Genomic DNA, 12887 nt, shown 5'->3' on the forward strand with positions numbered 1-12887 from the left:
CCAGACGGATGGAGGGAAGGGAGGATGGAGGGATGAGGGGACAAATGAACGCCTCACCGGCATCTGAGCTTCCTGGAGACAGACTCCTCCTGTTTAGTCTTTAATCCCCCTTTTGAACAATTGCAGAAGAAGGCTCACATGTGATGGATGAAAGAATGAATCAGTGGGGTTGTGTCCCATGTGATGAGTGAATGAATGAGTGAGTGGGGGTCAGATCCTGTGTGACGGATGAGTGAGTGAGTGAGTGGGGGTTGTGCCCCGTGTGACGGGTGAATGAATGAGTTAGTGGGGTCCTGTCCATGTGAGGGATGAATGAATGAATGAGTGGGAGTCGTGCCCTGTGTGAAGGATGAATGGATGAGTGAGTGAGTGGGGGTCATGTCCTGTCGATGGTGCAGCAAACAGGACAGAGAGGAGACTCCACAAGTTCCCAACCCGGGCCTGTCCCAGGGAGGCTGGGGCAGCCCTTGGGGCACCTGAGCCACCTGTCTGGAGAAATCCGATCCTGTGCCTGGTGGGAAGGGTGAGGGTCACTGTGGACCACCGACCTCCCCAGCCTCAACGCCACCTTACTTTAGGGTCACTGTGGACCACCGTCCTCCCCAGCCTCACACTGCCTTACTTTATAGGGTCTCGTGGCCCCTTGCTGCCCCGGGCACTGGGAGCCCGGGGCAGGAGAGTGAGCTCAGGTAAGATGCACGGACAGGGTGGAAGGTGGAAGGTCTGACCTCGCTCTTCGTGGGTCAGGCTGGGTCACCACCTCTCCTCGCTCCCCACTGTGAGAGTGAGACCCCTGCATCTCAGCAGGGCTCCTCTGGAAAATGGGTGTGGTTAGCTTTTTAAAAACTAGGCTCTTTGCTGAGGAGGTTTGTGCTTTAGGAGTACTTCAAATTAAATGCTAGGACTCTAGAGAGTCCCCTGGGTGTCAAGGAGATCAAGCCAGTCCATCTTAAAAGAGATCAGTCCTGAATATTCATTCAAGGGACTGATGCTGAAGCTGAAACTCCAGTCTGTGGCCACCCGATTTGAAGAACCAACTTACTGGAAAAGACCCTGATGCTGGGAAAGACCGAAGGCGGGAGGATAAGGGGACGACAGAGGATGAGATGGTGGGATGGCATCACCGACTCAATGGACGTGAGTTTGAACAAACTCTGGGAGATGGTGAAGGACAAGGAAGCCTGGCGTGCTGCAGTCCCTGGGGTCGCAAAGAGTCAGACACGACTGAGCGAGGGAACAACAATGCCGGACACAACTGAGCAACTGAACAACAATGTAGCAGTGAAAATAACCACACTACACACATTAATAAGTTCTGCGTGCAAGGCCCCTCCTTAGAGCTTGCCCCATTCATCTCATTTAGTCTCGCACACTGAGGCAGCCCTCAGAGTCCCGGGCCTAGGGGACAGACCACAGGCTCCAGAAGATCCTGCCACACGTGCACGTTCGCACAGCCAGCCCGGCCAGCCGGTGCAGCCCCCAGGCCCCACCCCACCCCAGACATCAAGACGGCACCCTCTGCTCATCCCCAGAACCTCCCAACACAGCAGTTTCCTGCTGCGTGAAGCAGGCCCTAGGCAAGGCTCGGGGCTCTGACCCCTCACCCTTCCCAGCACTCTGGGCCTCCTCTTGTAGGCCAAGGCCACTGGGGGCCAATGAGCCCAGCTCTGCACCTGGGGGCTGGGGTGAGGCCCTTCTGCAGCCTGGGGGCTGGTGCAGAGGTCCTGCTGAGTAGGAGCCCCACCCCCACCCCAACCCAAGGCCCTCTCCTTCTGGCCACAGGGAGTGTTTCTATTTCATGATGTATCTGCAGGGGGTGTACTGGACCAGCCTGAGCACACCTCTGTCACACCGGGCTGGTTGTGGACACGCAAACTGGAACAAAATGCCCATACCCCTGTGTGATCATACTGATGGACTTATCAGGGAAACAGGCCCGAAGTCGGGTCCCCTCCGGGGATGAACCCTAGAGCTCTCTGAGAACAGGCAGACTGCAGGCTGCAGCTGCCATGGCGGGCCCAGTTTGCTTCCAGGACCAGCTGGCAGGCTGCCACCTCCAGGAAGCCCTCCAGGCTACCCAAGAGGGGCAGGGCCCTGCTCTCTGGGCCCCGCAGGGATGTGACCCTCCTCTAGTGCAGCTTCACCGCAGGTCTTCCTTGACAGAGTCCCCCCCACAGCCAGCTGCCTGTTCCCAGGGAGGACCTGATCCTGCCTCGGGTGCGCATGCCCTGGGGACACGCTGACGGGAACTACAGCCTCTGGCCACCCCTTGAGGCCTCAGCTAGAGCTGCCCAGGGCACATTCAGAATGACCATCCGTCCCAACACATCGCACCAGACCTGACTCCGCCCTCTGCCCTGGGCCCCACCCTGAGAAGGGGCAGGCACTGCCCTGCGCCCTGCGCCCCCTCAAGGACCAGGCGTCCTCACTGGAGGCCTTCTGCTGCCCCCTTCCTCTTTCAGGGTGCCAGGGCGCCCAGCTCTGGCCACAGTCCACACAGGCCCAGAGCAGACCGCGGCCTCAAGGACAGCGTCCGTAACAGGGACTGCGAGGCCGTCCACCCCGGGGCCTCCAGGACCCTGCACCGGGTCGCCAAGGCCAGAGCTCAGGTGGGGAGGGATCTCCGTGCCCGGCCCAGGAGCCCGTGACTCGGGGGCTGGTCCTGGGACCAGCGAGTCTGGAGCCCGGGCCCTTCGCCCCTCACCACCCACCCCCTTCCAGAAGGGTGTGTGGTGGCCTCGCCAGGAGCCTGGCTGGGTGAGGGGCCCGCACCTGAGGCAGCGGGGCAGAGCGGGGAGGGCTGGGCTGGGCCGTGCCTATCTGCCCTCCGTCCTGCACCCACTATGCACCTTTGCTCTCTCACTGTGTGGGGAGGGGGCCGGCCAGCCTGCATGCGGGCGCCTGCTCCTGCTGGGGCAGGGTGGGGCACGGGCAAGGCTCGGGGGGCAGAGGGGAGCGGGAAGCCAGCCATCATCTACAAGGGCAGAAACTACCGAAGCAGCCAAGATCGAGAGTGGAGGGCGGGGGTGCTCAGCCACGGGTGAGGGGGGTGGGGGGGGTGGAGGGCAATGGGGAGGAAGCAGTGTGACGGGGAGAGGAAAAAGGAAGTAAAACGGGAGGAGAAGACAGCAGAGACAGACAGGGAGGTGAGCAAGTGTGGAGGGGCCCGAAAGCTGGAATGAAATCTCGGGGCTGTGGAGTGGGGGCAGGCTGAAAGAAACCAGGGGCACGGATGGTACCTAGGCATGTCCGAATCAAGAAACTGCCTGCAAAACACAAACAATCACAGGTTAGTTGGGGGGGGCCGGGGGCGGCAGCAGCGGAGCAGGCGGGGCAGCGCGCAGGTGGCCCAGCGGAGCCGGGAGGCCGCACAGCGTGGGACCCTGAGCGGGGGTCGGGGGGCCAGGGCTGCGGCGAAGCAGGCGGGCAGCCGAGGCGCGGGGCCCAAGGCTGGCCCGGGTCTCCGGGTGGGGAGAGGGCCTGCCCCGTCACCCGCAGAGCTCTGAGGACGTCAGCCAGGGTCCAAGGGACAGAGGGTCCTTGGGGGAGCTGCTGGTTGACCAGCCAAGCCTCTGCATGCCACCCACCTGGGGCCGCTCGCTGAGGGGGTCCCCGAGACTCTCCCCAGGGCGGGGCTCGGGTCAGGGCCGTGCTGGAATGAGACAGCAAGGAAGATGGGGAGCCAAGCAAGGGCTAAAGCAGCTGCGGGCAGGGACTCTGGTCTGGGGGCTTCCTGGAGCCCCGGGGGCCCTGACCTCCCGCACTTGAGTTGGCCTCTCGTCCCATGGTCCCCAGGGCACAGGCCGGGCCCGCCAGCGATGGATGCTCTGACTTCCAGGAGCAGGGTGAACCTTTTCAGCCAAAGCCCCACTGACCTGAGGTCCAGCCCCCTAAGCTCCCCAGGACGGAGCCCAGGACGGGGCTGGCCACGTGTCCCACAGCCACTGTGCCGGCTGGAGGTCAGGAGCCCAGAGACACGGTCCCAGAGGCACCCGCACCCCCCTCCTCTCCCCGGTCCACTCCCCTTCTAGCCCAAGAATGGAGGCGTTGCCAGGACAAAGGGAGGGTCAGAGATTGGGTGGACGCTGAGGTCAGCCTCCCTGGTGACACGGGTCCCCTCAGCCCCACCCTTGGTCTGGCCTCAGAGGCCTGTGTCCCCGCCGGCAGACCGTGAGAGGGTGCCAGGCCCTCCTGCTGGGTCCCCAGGATGTCCCCACGGCGACGGGCCTACCCGCACGTGCCGCACCTCCCTTCCCGTAAGCCCGGCCTGCCTGTCATGGTGCCCCCACCCTCGAGAGAACACCCCCCAGCATCCTCATCCAACCCTCCCTCCTCTGGACACAGTGCAGCCTGCGTTTCCTCCAGAAGGTTCCAGGGCAGGGCTGGAACAGAGCCACGCCTGCCCCTGCGGGGTCGCTGCCCCCTCTCTGGGGAGCCTGCGAGGAAGCCCAGCTCTGTCTGGACCAGGACCCTTTATCCTTATGGATCCCGCTCCCCTGGCAAGGGGGGCCCCACCTGCTCCAGCGCACCCAGCCCTCAAGATACTTTCTGCAAACACGGCTCAAGAGCCCATGGAGATGCCCATGGCTGGAGCTCGGGGTCAGCTCTTGGCTTCTGCCCTTTGGACCAGGTTGAGCCTTTGGGACTTGGGAGCCCCCTCCTCATGTCCCCACACCCCCAGGAAGCAGCGTCTCAGACAAAGCCAAGCTTACCAACATCCCCCCAGGAGGGTGGCTCTGGCAGGGAGCTGTCCACCCCAGCCTGGCCCCCAGAGGCCTCTCCCCCAAAACCCCCGAGCCCAGCAAACCCAGTGAGGAAGAGCGTGTGCCAAGCCATGCCGTTGGGCACACCCCCACCCCGGGATGCCAGACCACCGGCCGGCTCAACCCTGAGCTCCTCCAGGACCCTGGGCCGCAGGGAGGATGCCTGCCAAACAGGACATGTGCCTGCAGCAGCGTGGCTGGGAAATCCGGCCGGTTCATCTGCCCACTGCCCCATGCTGCCTCCCGCCCACGAGAGTCCTGAGGACAGGACCCGGCTCCTCCGCCAGCCACGCCCACGTGCCCCTCCATCAGGTGAGCGAGCTCGCCAGGGGACCACATGGCCACGGGTCCCTCCCTGCACCACCTCCTGGAGGGCCAGAAAGAAGGCCTGGAGAGCTCAGGGCCCTGCGCAGCCGGGCAGGCCAGGTGGGGGGCTGAGAACACACCCCGGGCCCTGACTCAGGCCCTCCTCCAGACAGCACCGACCCCGAGCGGACTCACCGGTCGTCCTGGGCCGGGCAGATGTATCCGGACGAGAGGATGCTGAGTGACAAGATGTTAGGGTCTATCAGGGACTCGTCCGTTTCCGGGGTGTTTCGGATGCGACCTGCGGGAAGGGGGGTGGGCCGCTGGTCACTTCCCAGGAGGGCAGGTGGGCGCCAGGTCCCCGCTCTCCACCTCTGCCTGGGCAGGAGCTTCCGGCTACGAGGCCGTGCCATAGGGCTGCCCACATGGCCACAGGGGCACCCAGCTAAAGGCAACACTGAGAGGCGCAGGGAGGCCCATGCAGGCTCTGCAGTTGGAATCCAGACTGCTGAGAGAAATACCAACTACCTCAGATATGCAGGTGACACCACCCTAATGGCAGAAAGTGAAGAGGAACCAAAGAGCCTCTTGATGAGGGTGGAAGAGGAGAGTGAAAAAGCTGGCTTGAAACTCAGCATTCAAAAAACTCAAGATCATGGCAACTGGTTCCATCACTTCATGGCAAATAGATAAAGAAAAAGTGGAAACAATGCAGATTTTATTTTTCTGGGCTCCAAAATCACTGTGAATGGTGACTGCAACCACAAAATTAAAAGACGCTTGCTCCTTGGGAAAAAAGTTATGACAAACCTAGACAGCGTATTAAAAAGCAGAGACATCACTCCGCTGACAAAGGCCTATCCAGTCAAAGCTATGGTTTTCCCAGTAGTCATCTATGGACGTGACAGTTGAACCATAAAGAAGGCTGAGCACCAAAGAATCTATGCTTCTGAACTGTGGTGTTGGACAAGACTCCTGAGAGTCCCTTTGACAGCAAGGAGAACAAACCAGTCAATCCTAAAAGAAATGAACCCTGGATATTCATTGGAAGGACTGATACTGAAGCTGAAGCACCTGACATGAAGAGCCGACTCTTTGGAAAAGACCCTGATGCTAGGAAAGATTGAGGGCAAAAGGAGAAGTGGACGACAAAGGATGAGATGGTTGGATGGCATCACCAACTCAATGGACATGCATTTGAGCAAGCTCTAGGAGATGGTGAGGACAGGAAAGCCTGGCGTGCTGCAGTCCACGGGGTCACAAAGAGTCGGACACAATTTAGTGACTGCTACCCATGGCGCTGCCTGTCAGTGGACGTCTTCTCGCAGCCCAAGTTCAGAGCTTCTCAGTTTCTCAGCCATAAATAACTTGCAATATCTCCCCACCCCAGTTGATAGGTTCCAATCACCCAGCCTGGAACCCACAGGCCCTCCTACTAGTTGGAAAAGGACATCTTAGCAAGATGAGAAGGAAACAATGTTTCCTCTCTTTTTATACTTAAGAAAAAGAAGAGAAACACTGAGTCAAAAATGTCTCCTTGCAAGGGCTATTTCCAGCAGAGCCCTCTAAGATGCCTGTACTTGTGGTGGGGGCACGGGGTGACTCTGTCTATAAAAGGCACCAGAACCGCCACGAGTCACGACTCCCTCCTGGTGCCTCCGTTACCCACTTCTCGCCCCTGAGTGCAAGTGCTTAGTCAGACAGGCGTGTCCGGCTCTGTGCAACCCCATGGGCTGTAGCCCGCCGGGCTCCTCTGTCCGTGGGATTCTCCAGGCAAGCATACTGGAGTGGGTTGCCATACCCTCCTCCAGGGGATCTTCTTACGCTTATCGTGATGGTTAATTTGATCACTCTGCCTCCTCAAGGAATAAACAAGTAGTACTGAGTTTTCTTTGTTAAGTCAGAAAGGAATCACTGGGCCTCTCCCCCAGACCACATCTGCAATAGGGGTGTGTGCGTTTGTTCTGCTGTTCTGATTTGTGTGGAAATAAGACACGGAACATCTCAAATGAAACGTTTGTCCTGGGGCCGTCAGAACCCCGCGATCTACGATCCTAACCGAGTGACGCAGGACTACGGGCCCCGTCACATCCTTGCTGCTACCCGCTCAGAGCCACTCCCCAGTCCCAGGGACACCGTGCTCGAGCTGATGCCCTTGGCCACAGCAACGCCCGGGGCGAGGCCTCGGAGGTCCCTTAGCTCCAGGGCAGTGGGGTGGGGAGGCGGCTTCACGCTAAGGACGGACAGTGGTCCATCCTGGGAGGGATGGTGGTCCCAGTCTTTGAACAGAACCTGGGAAAACAGATTCTTCGTAAAGAGTCAGCAAAGGGAACATTTCCAAGGTGGAAGAGTTCACGGCAGGAAGTTACAGATGGAAAGCATCTAAGACCTGGCACTCTCTGGGAGCTGAATTGGGTCCCCTCAAAACAACATGTTGTGGTCCTGACCCTCAGAACCTCAGAACGTGACCTCGTGTGCAAACAGGTGCTTGGCAGATGTGAGGAGGTGAGACGCTGTCATGCTGGACCGGTGGGCCCTCATCTAAGCATCCAGGCCCCGTGAAGACAGAAGTTTGGGGTGACGCGTCCACAAGCTAAGGGCTCCCCACAAACCACCAGAAGCTGGAGAGGCGGAGGAAGGACCTCCCCTGGGGCTTCAAGGAAGCATGGCCAAGCTGCTGACACCCTCATCACAGGCCTTATCCACAACCACGACAGGACCAAGTTCTGGGCTTTCAAGCCATCTGGAGTGCGGGACTTCCTTACAACAGCCCTAGGAAGCTAACGCGGTGATTAAATAGAAGTCTGGAATCATCGCCTGAGTCCCTGCGCTTCTCTTCAGGTGAGGGGTGAGGCACAGAGAGGTTAAGTGACTCAGCCAAAACCACACAGCAACAGGGGCAGGGCCGGGTCTGGGGCTGAGCCGGGCGCCTGCGCTGCTCCCACCTGTGTGAGCCCTCACTCACCCACCACCAGCTCCCGCACTTCCTTCCAGCGGATGTGGCTGCCCGTCTCGTGCAGCAGGGTCACCGTGATCCGTCTCTGGATGCCCTGCCGGGCACAGGCAGAGACCGCACGGTCAGACAGCGGAAGGCCAGGCGAGGGCGGGGCTCGGGGCGGGGCGGGGCATGGCAGGAAGGGGCGGGGCTCGGGGCGGGTCAGGGGCGGGCAGGGGAGGGGCATGGGCGGGGCAGGGGCAGGGTGGGCGGGGCAGGGGCAGCGAGGTCTCCGCACCTGGTGGAGCAGGAAGGTCCCCATGCACGGCATCCCGCCGCGGTGGTCCACCACTGCCGGGATGTAGCTGGAAGAGAGGCGGCAGGGCTGAGGGCGTGCCCGGCCCCGCCCCGCGCCCACAGCACAGACAGGGTCCCACAGACCCCGGTCCCGCCCCGCACGCACTGCACAGCCGGCCGGCCCCCCGGAGCAGAGCAGAGGGCAGGGGAACACCACCCGCTGCCCCAGGCCCCTCCTGGCCCCGCACTTCCCGCGGACCCCTGCCCCACCCCGCGCGGGCAGCACAGGCTCGGGACTCACTCGCCGTTGGCCTCCAGCTCGCAGATCTCGAAGTAGACCAGCAGGTCGTACTTGCAGTGGCAGGGCCCTGGGCAGGGCCGCGTCAGTGTGCTGAGCTTGGTGGCCGGCACTGGGGGGACAGAGAGGAGATGTGGGTGCAAACAGGCCACTCGTGGGTGAGGCTGCGCAGAGGAGGCAGGGAGCAGACCCCCAGCAGCGGCAAGGACACCGCCCTCCACGGGGAAGACTGGCGGGCTCCACCCCAGGGCACAGACAGGCCTCGGCCACCACCCCTGGGGGGGCGGGCGTGACTGCAGGCTTGTCTGTGCCAGGCGGGAGGAGCCCGAAGCCCCAGTGGCTGGAGCCACGCCTGCTCTGAGGCCCCACGACCTGCCCGGGACCCCTCGGCCACGCCAAGCACCTGCTTCCAGCACAGAGGCCCTGGACCCCACCGCCCTAGACGTGTGGCCACTCCCAACACACAGGCTCTGTGCCCCGTGTGCCCAGCCACCTCTGCCCACAGCCCCTCCGCTCTGGGTGCCAGGCGCAGCTGACCTCCCAGGGCCCTTCCTCCAGGGACCTCCTGGGCTCGCCCACCTCCAGCCTTCCCCCCAGGAAGCAGCTTCCGAGCCTGCCTCCTCTCAGACAGTGTCTGTCCTGCAGGTTCAGTTCACAGGGCCCAGCCCCCCAGGGAGCCCCCGGCCCTCATCCCCAGCCGCGGGCAGCCTCCCAGATGTCCCTCTGTGGCCCCTGCTCTGGAAGGGAGCCCTGACTCTGTGGGTGCCCCAGAGGGCCAGCGGGGGGGGCAGGGAGGTGCCAGGAGGCTAGGGGGCAGGGACGCCCTTGCAGGACTACACTTGGCCAAGCATGGCCGGCCCACACGGGCACCCTGCGCCAGGGAGAGCCCCGCCTACCTGGCTTGGAGAGCGGCATGACCCGTGGGAAGTGGCGGCGTGAGGGCCTCAGGGGGCTGTGGGGACAGAGATGGGGAGAGTGACCGTGAGTGACCAGAGGCCAGTGCCTCTCCCACGGGGCCTGGGAAAGGCCTGACCTCAGGCCTCCGCCAGCCGGGGAAGGGGCACCCTAGAACTCAGGACCCCCCGGGAGGCCCCACGAGGCCCCAGGAATCCAGGCAGGCCTCTCCCCTCCCCAGGACAGGTGAGCCCTGGAACCAGCCCCTCCGGCCTGCTCTGCCGACACTCGCCCTGGGTCCCGCACATCAGCACAGAGGGCGCCTGGAGGTGGCACTGCCCCCAATCCTCTGGGCTGCTGTCCCCACACACGGGGGGCTCAGCGGGAACCCACCTTGAGAGCCCCAGGCAGGGGAAGGAGCAGGGCCAGTCACCCCCATCCTGCCTGGGGGGGCGGAGGACTCAGGAGCAGGGCAGGGGGTCGCCCCAGCCAGCCCCGCGTGGCTTCCCTGGGCTCTGGAACACGGCCAGGCCCAGGTTCTGACAGTGACCCTCTAAGACCCCTCCTCAGCCCTGCGGGGCCGTCTCTGACCGCTCCATGTCCGGCCTCAGACGGAAGGTGTCGGGGGGCCACAAGGCTCCACAGCCAGCACACCAGGCCCGTCCAGGGTGCAGGTCAAGCCTGCCGGCCCGGAGGCGAAAAGCCCCAGCCCGCTGACCTGAGCACGTCCTTGCAGAGGGGCGGGAACGGGTGCTGCTGGTAGTGCCCGAAGACCTCGAAGACGAGGGGCTGGCTCTTGATGTATTCGATGAAGGACCTGGTCACCTCCACTGCGATCTGGTCAGGGGGCGGCACAGGGAGTCAGGAGGGGAGAGCTCGGCCTCCACGGAGCACCCGGCACCCCAGGCCCAGACCGCAGAGCCCGGGGCTGACCTCGCCTGGGTCCACCCAGCCTGCTCCTCCACACACCCTGTGGACCAGCCACTGCGGGCCGGCCCGCGGGCTCTCCCACAGGACTGACGGGCTGAGGGCCCCTGGGCTCAGCTGCTCTTTCAGATGGCAGAGCTGCAGGACGGGCCTCTGCGACCCGGCCAGACCGCGCTTGGGCTCTCGTCCACTCGCCCGTCAGTGTGGGGTGAACTGTGTCCCCCACCACCCACATCCCACGTGTTGAAGCCTGACTGTCAGCACGTGTGTCAGAGAGGGGTCTCCACAGAGGCGATCGAGCTAGAATGAGGCCACTGGGGGCCCCACAGGCCCAGTGTTCTCGTAGGAAGGGGACACTTGGGCACAGGCCCGCACGGGACGTGACGTGAGGATACCGGGGAAGGTGGCCATCTATGAGCCAGGGAGAGAAGTGGCAACTGGTTCTCATCATGGCCTCAGAGGGAGCTTGGAGCCCACCGGGCTCTCGGACTTAAGCCTCAGGGGCTGAGAGGCAGGCAGCCCCTGGTTAAAGCCCCTGGGCTGAGGGGCCCTGCTGGGCTGCCAGGGAAGGAACCCACGCAGCGCCCTGGCAGAGCCGGCCCTGCCTCCCTGGCTTAGAGATGACCGGAGCCCCTCGTCCCCGAGGGGCAGGATGGGCCACAGTCCACAGGGCCCTGCTGGGCCAGGCCGGGGTGGCTGCTCAGGGCACAGCCACAGCTCAGATCCAACTCACACTTGCTGGGTCCCCGAGGTCTTGCGACCCAGCGGCTTCCGTCAGGGCCCTGTTTCCCCACCTCACAGCAGACAGTCCCCTGCTCTCCTGACAGCCTGGCTCGAGTTGTGGGTTGAACCGTGTCCCCGCCGTCTGCCAGTTCTTCCCGGGCTGGGGGTTCCCTGGCCTCTCCAGCTTCTGCCTGGGCACCCCACGGCCCTCCGCACACCCTGCCCCACCTCATCCCCAGGACCAAGCTAGGGTGGCCTCCCTGGGCCCCCAGACCCTTCACATCCACATCCGACCGAGGCTTGCTGCAGGGGCCCTCGGTGGGGCTCTGGGCTGCTCCCACCCCCAGCCTTAAGCTCCCCAAAGCCCCTACTGCCCAGCAGGAGCACACTCACCCCCACCTGGTGCCCAAGGCCCTTGTCCTCACGCCCAGCCCAGGGCTGGTGCTCAGGAGAGGGAGAAGGTGTGACCGAGTGAAAGCACCTCGGGGGTTTCAGGGAGGCCAGCAGAGCTGGGGCCCCGGGAGGGGCGGGTCACGGCAGGGGGACGGGGGCCCTGAGGACGTACATTTTGGACGTGGTAGAAGCCCAGCGGGGGGCCCCTCCCTGTGTTCTTCAAGGGCTCTGTAGAGAAGGCCTCATCATGGCGATGGATGAAGCTGCGAACCGGGAGGAGATGCTTGGTGGGTGTGGGACCTGGGCACGGGCACCCCAGCCTCCAGGGGGCCACCAGGTGCCCTGCGCCCGCGCCTTGCCAAGGCCCACCCGCACAGCCTGGGTATGAGGCTCACTTGAACTGGCAAAAGATGTCGGCATATTCAGCAGAGATGCTGGACGCCTGCAGGACGGTCACGCGGAAGGTGAAGGTGCTGCCCAGGCCGAGGTGGTCCAGGGCGGCGTCCAGGGGCCCGTCCAGGGCGGCTTTCTCGGGGCTGTCCAGGAGGCCCTCCGGGGTCACCGCTGCTGGGAGCCAAGGGCAGAGGGGCGTGGAGGGACCCAAAGGGCTGAGTGTGGGCTCGGGGACTGGCCTGCAGCACGTGTGCCTGCCAAGAGGTGGGCAGCAGGGACCCACCTGAGCAGGTGTTGTTGTTGACCTCGTCGGCTGAGGGCCCAGAGTCTGCGGCCTGGCCCTGGCCTTCCACGATCCGCAGCTCCTCTTGGGAGGTCCCTGAGCGGGACATGCCCACCCCGGGGCAGGACTCGGCCTGGAACTGTGCAGGCGGGGGCGGGGTCGGACAGAGCACGGCCAGGGACCCTGAGCGCCCACCAGGCCCGCCCCTGCCGCGGGCGGACTCCTCCCTAGCCCTAGGTTCCCCAGGCTCTGAGTGCCTCTGTCAGTCTACGCAGCGGGAAAGGAAGGTGGGACACGACTCGGCTTCAGCTCCGCCCCCACCCCAGCCAGGACCCCTCTCTCAGCTCCGCCCCCTTCCTCAGCTCCGCCCCCTGCCCCGATGTAGAGACTCTCCCAGCGGCTTTCAGGGCCCAGCCAGGCTCCCCCACCGCCCCCACCCCGGGCCCTCTCTGCTCTGCCGGACGCCCCGTGCCCCTCCTGTGAGGCCCAGCACTGACAGCCCCTCTGAGAGGGATGACTCGGGGGTCCTGGGCCCAAGGCCTCAGAGCACAACGGTTCAGGCAGAGCCTGGGAGCTCCCCGCTCAGGCCTGCCGCCCGAGAGCAGGAAGGGCGCCTGCGAGGAAGACGCCGTCCTCCCCCACCCCGAGGCCCTGCCTGGCTGGCGGCCCATCCGG

General features: G+C 63.8%; 1 protein-coding gene across 21 annotated transcripts in view; it reads right to left on the minus strand.

The window, feature by feature from the left end:
- KIF1A (kinesin family member 1A) overlaps nucleotides 1–12887 on the minus strand; it is an 86898-nt gene that overhangs the window by 13636 nt on the left and 60375 nt on the right. For 11 of the 21 annotated variants that reach the window (XM_043462179.1, XM_043462187.1, XM_043462185.1 and 8 more), the window contains 10 exons: nucleotides 12213–12351; nucleotides 11932–12100; nucleotides 11709–11799; nucleotides 10212–10330; nucleotides 9496–9551; nucleotides 8603–8711; nucleotides 8303–8369; nucleotides 8035–8119; nucleotides 5265–5370; nucleotides 3240–3266 (listed from right to left, as the gene is read on the minus strand). In XM_043462179.1, the coding sequence (XP_043318114.1) occupies nucleotides 3240–3266; nucleotides 5265–5370; nucleotides 8035–8119; nucleotides 8303–8369; nucleotides 8603–8711; nucleotides 9496–9551; nucleotides 10212–10330; nucleotides 11709–11799; nucleotides 11932–12100; nucleotides 12213–12351 (968 nt within the window). The remainder of the gene's footprint in view (nucleotides 1–3239; nucleotides 3267–5264; nucleotides 5371–8034; nucleotides 8120–8302; nucleotides 8370–8602; nucleotides 8712–9495; nucleotides 9552–10211; nucleotides 10331–11708; nucleotides 11800–11931; nucleotides 12101–12212; nucleotides 12352–12887) is intronic. The other 10 variants (XM_043462182.1, XM_043462181.1, XM_043462188.1 and 7 more) reach the window with 1 other exon arrangement.

This window comes from Cervus canadensis, chromosome 2 (genome assembly GCF_019320065.1).
Source record: "Cervus canadensis isolate Bull #8, Minnesota chromosome 2, ASM1932006v1, whole genome shotgun sequence".
Taxonomy (NCBI): Eukaryota; Metazoa; Chordata; class Mammalia; order Artiodactyla; family Cervidae; genus Cervus; species Cervus canadensis.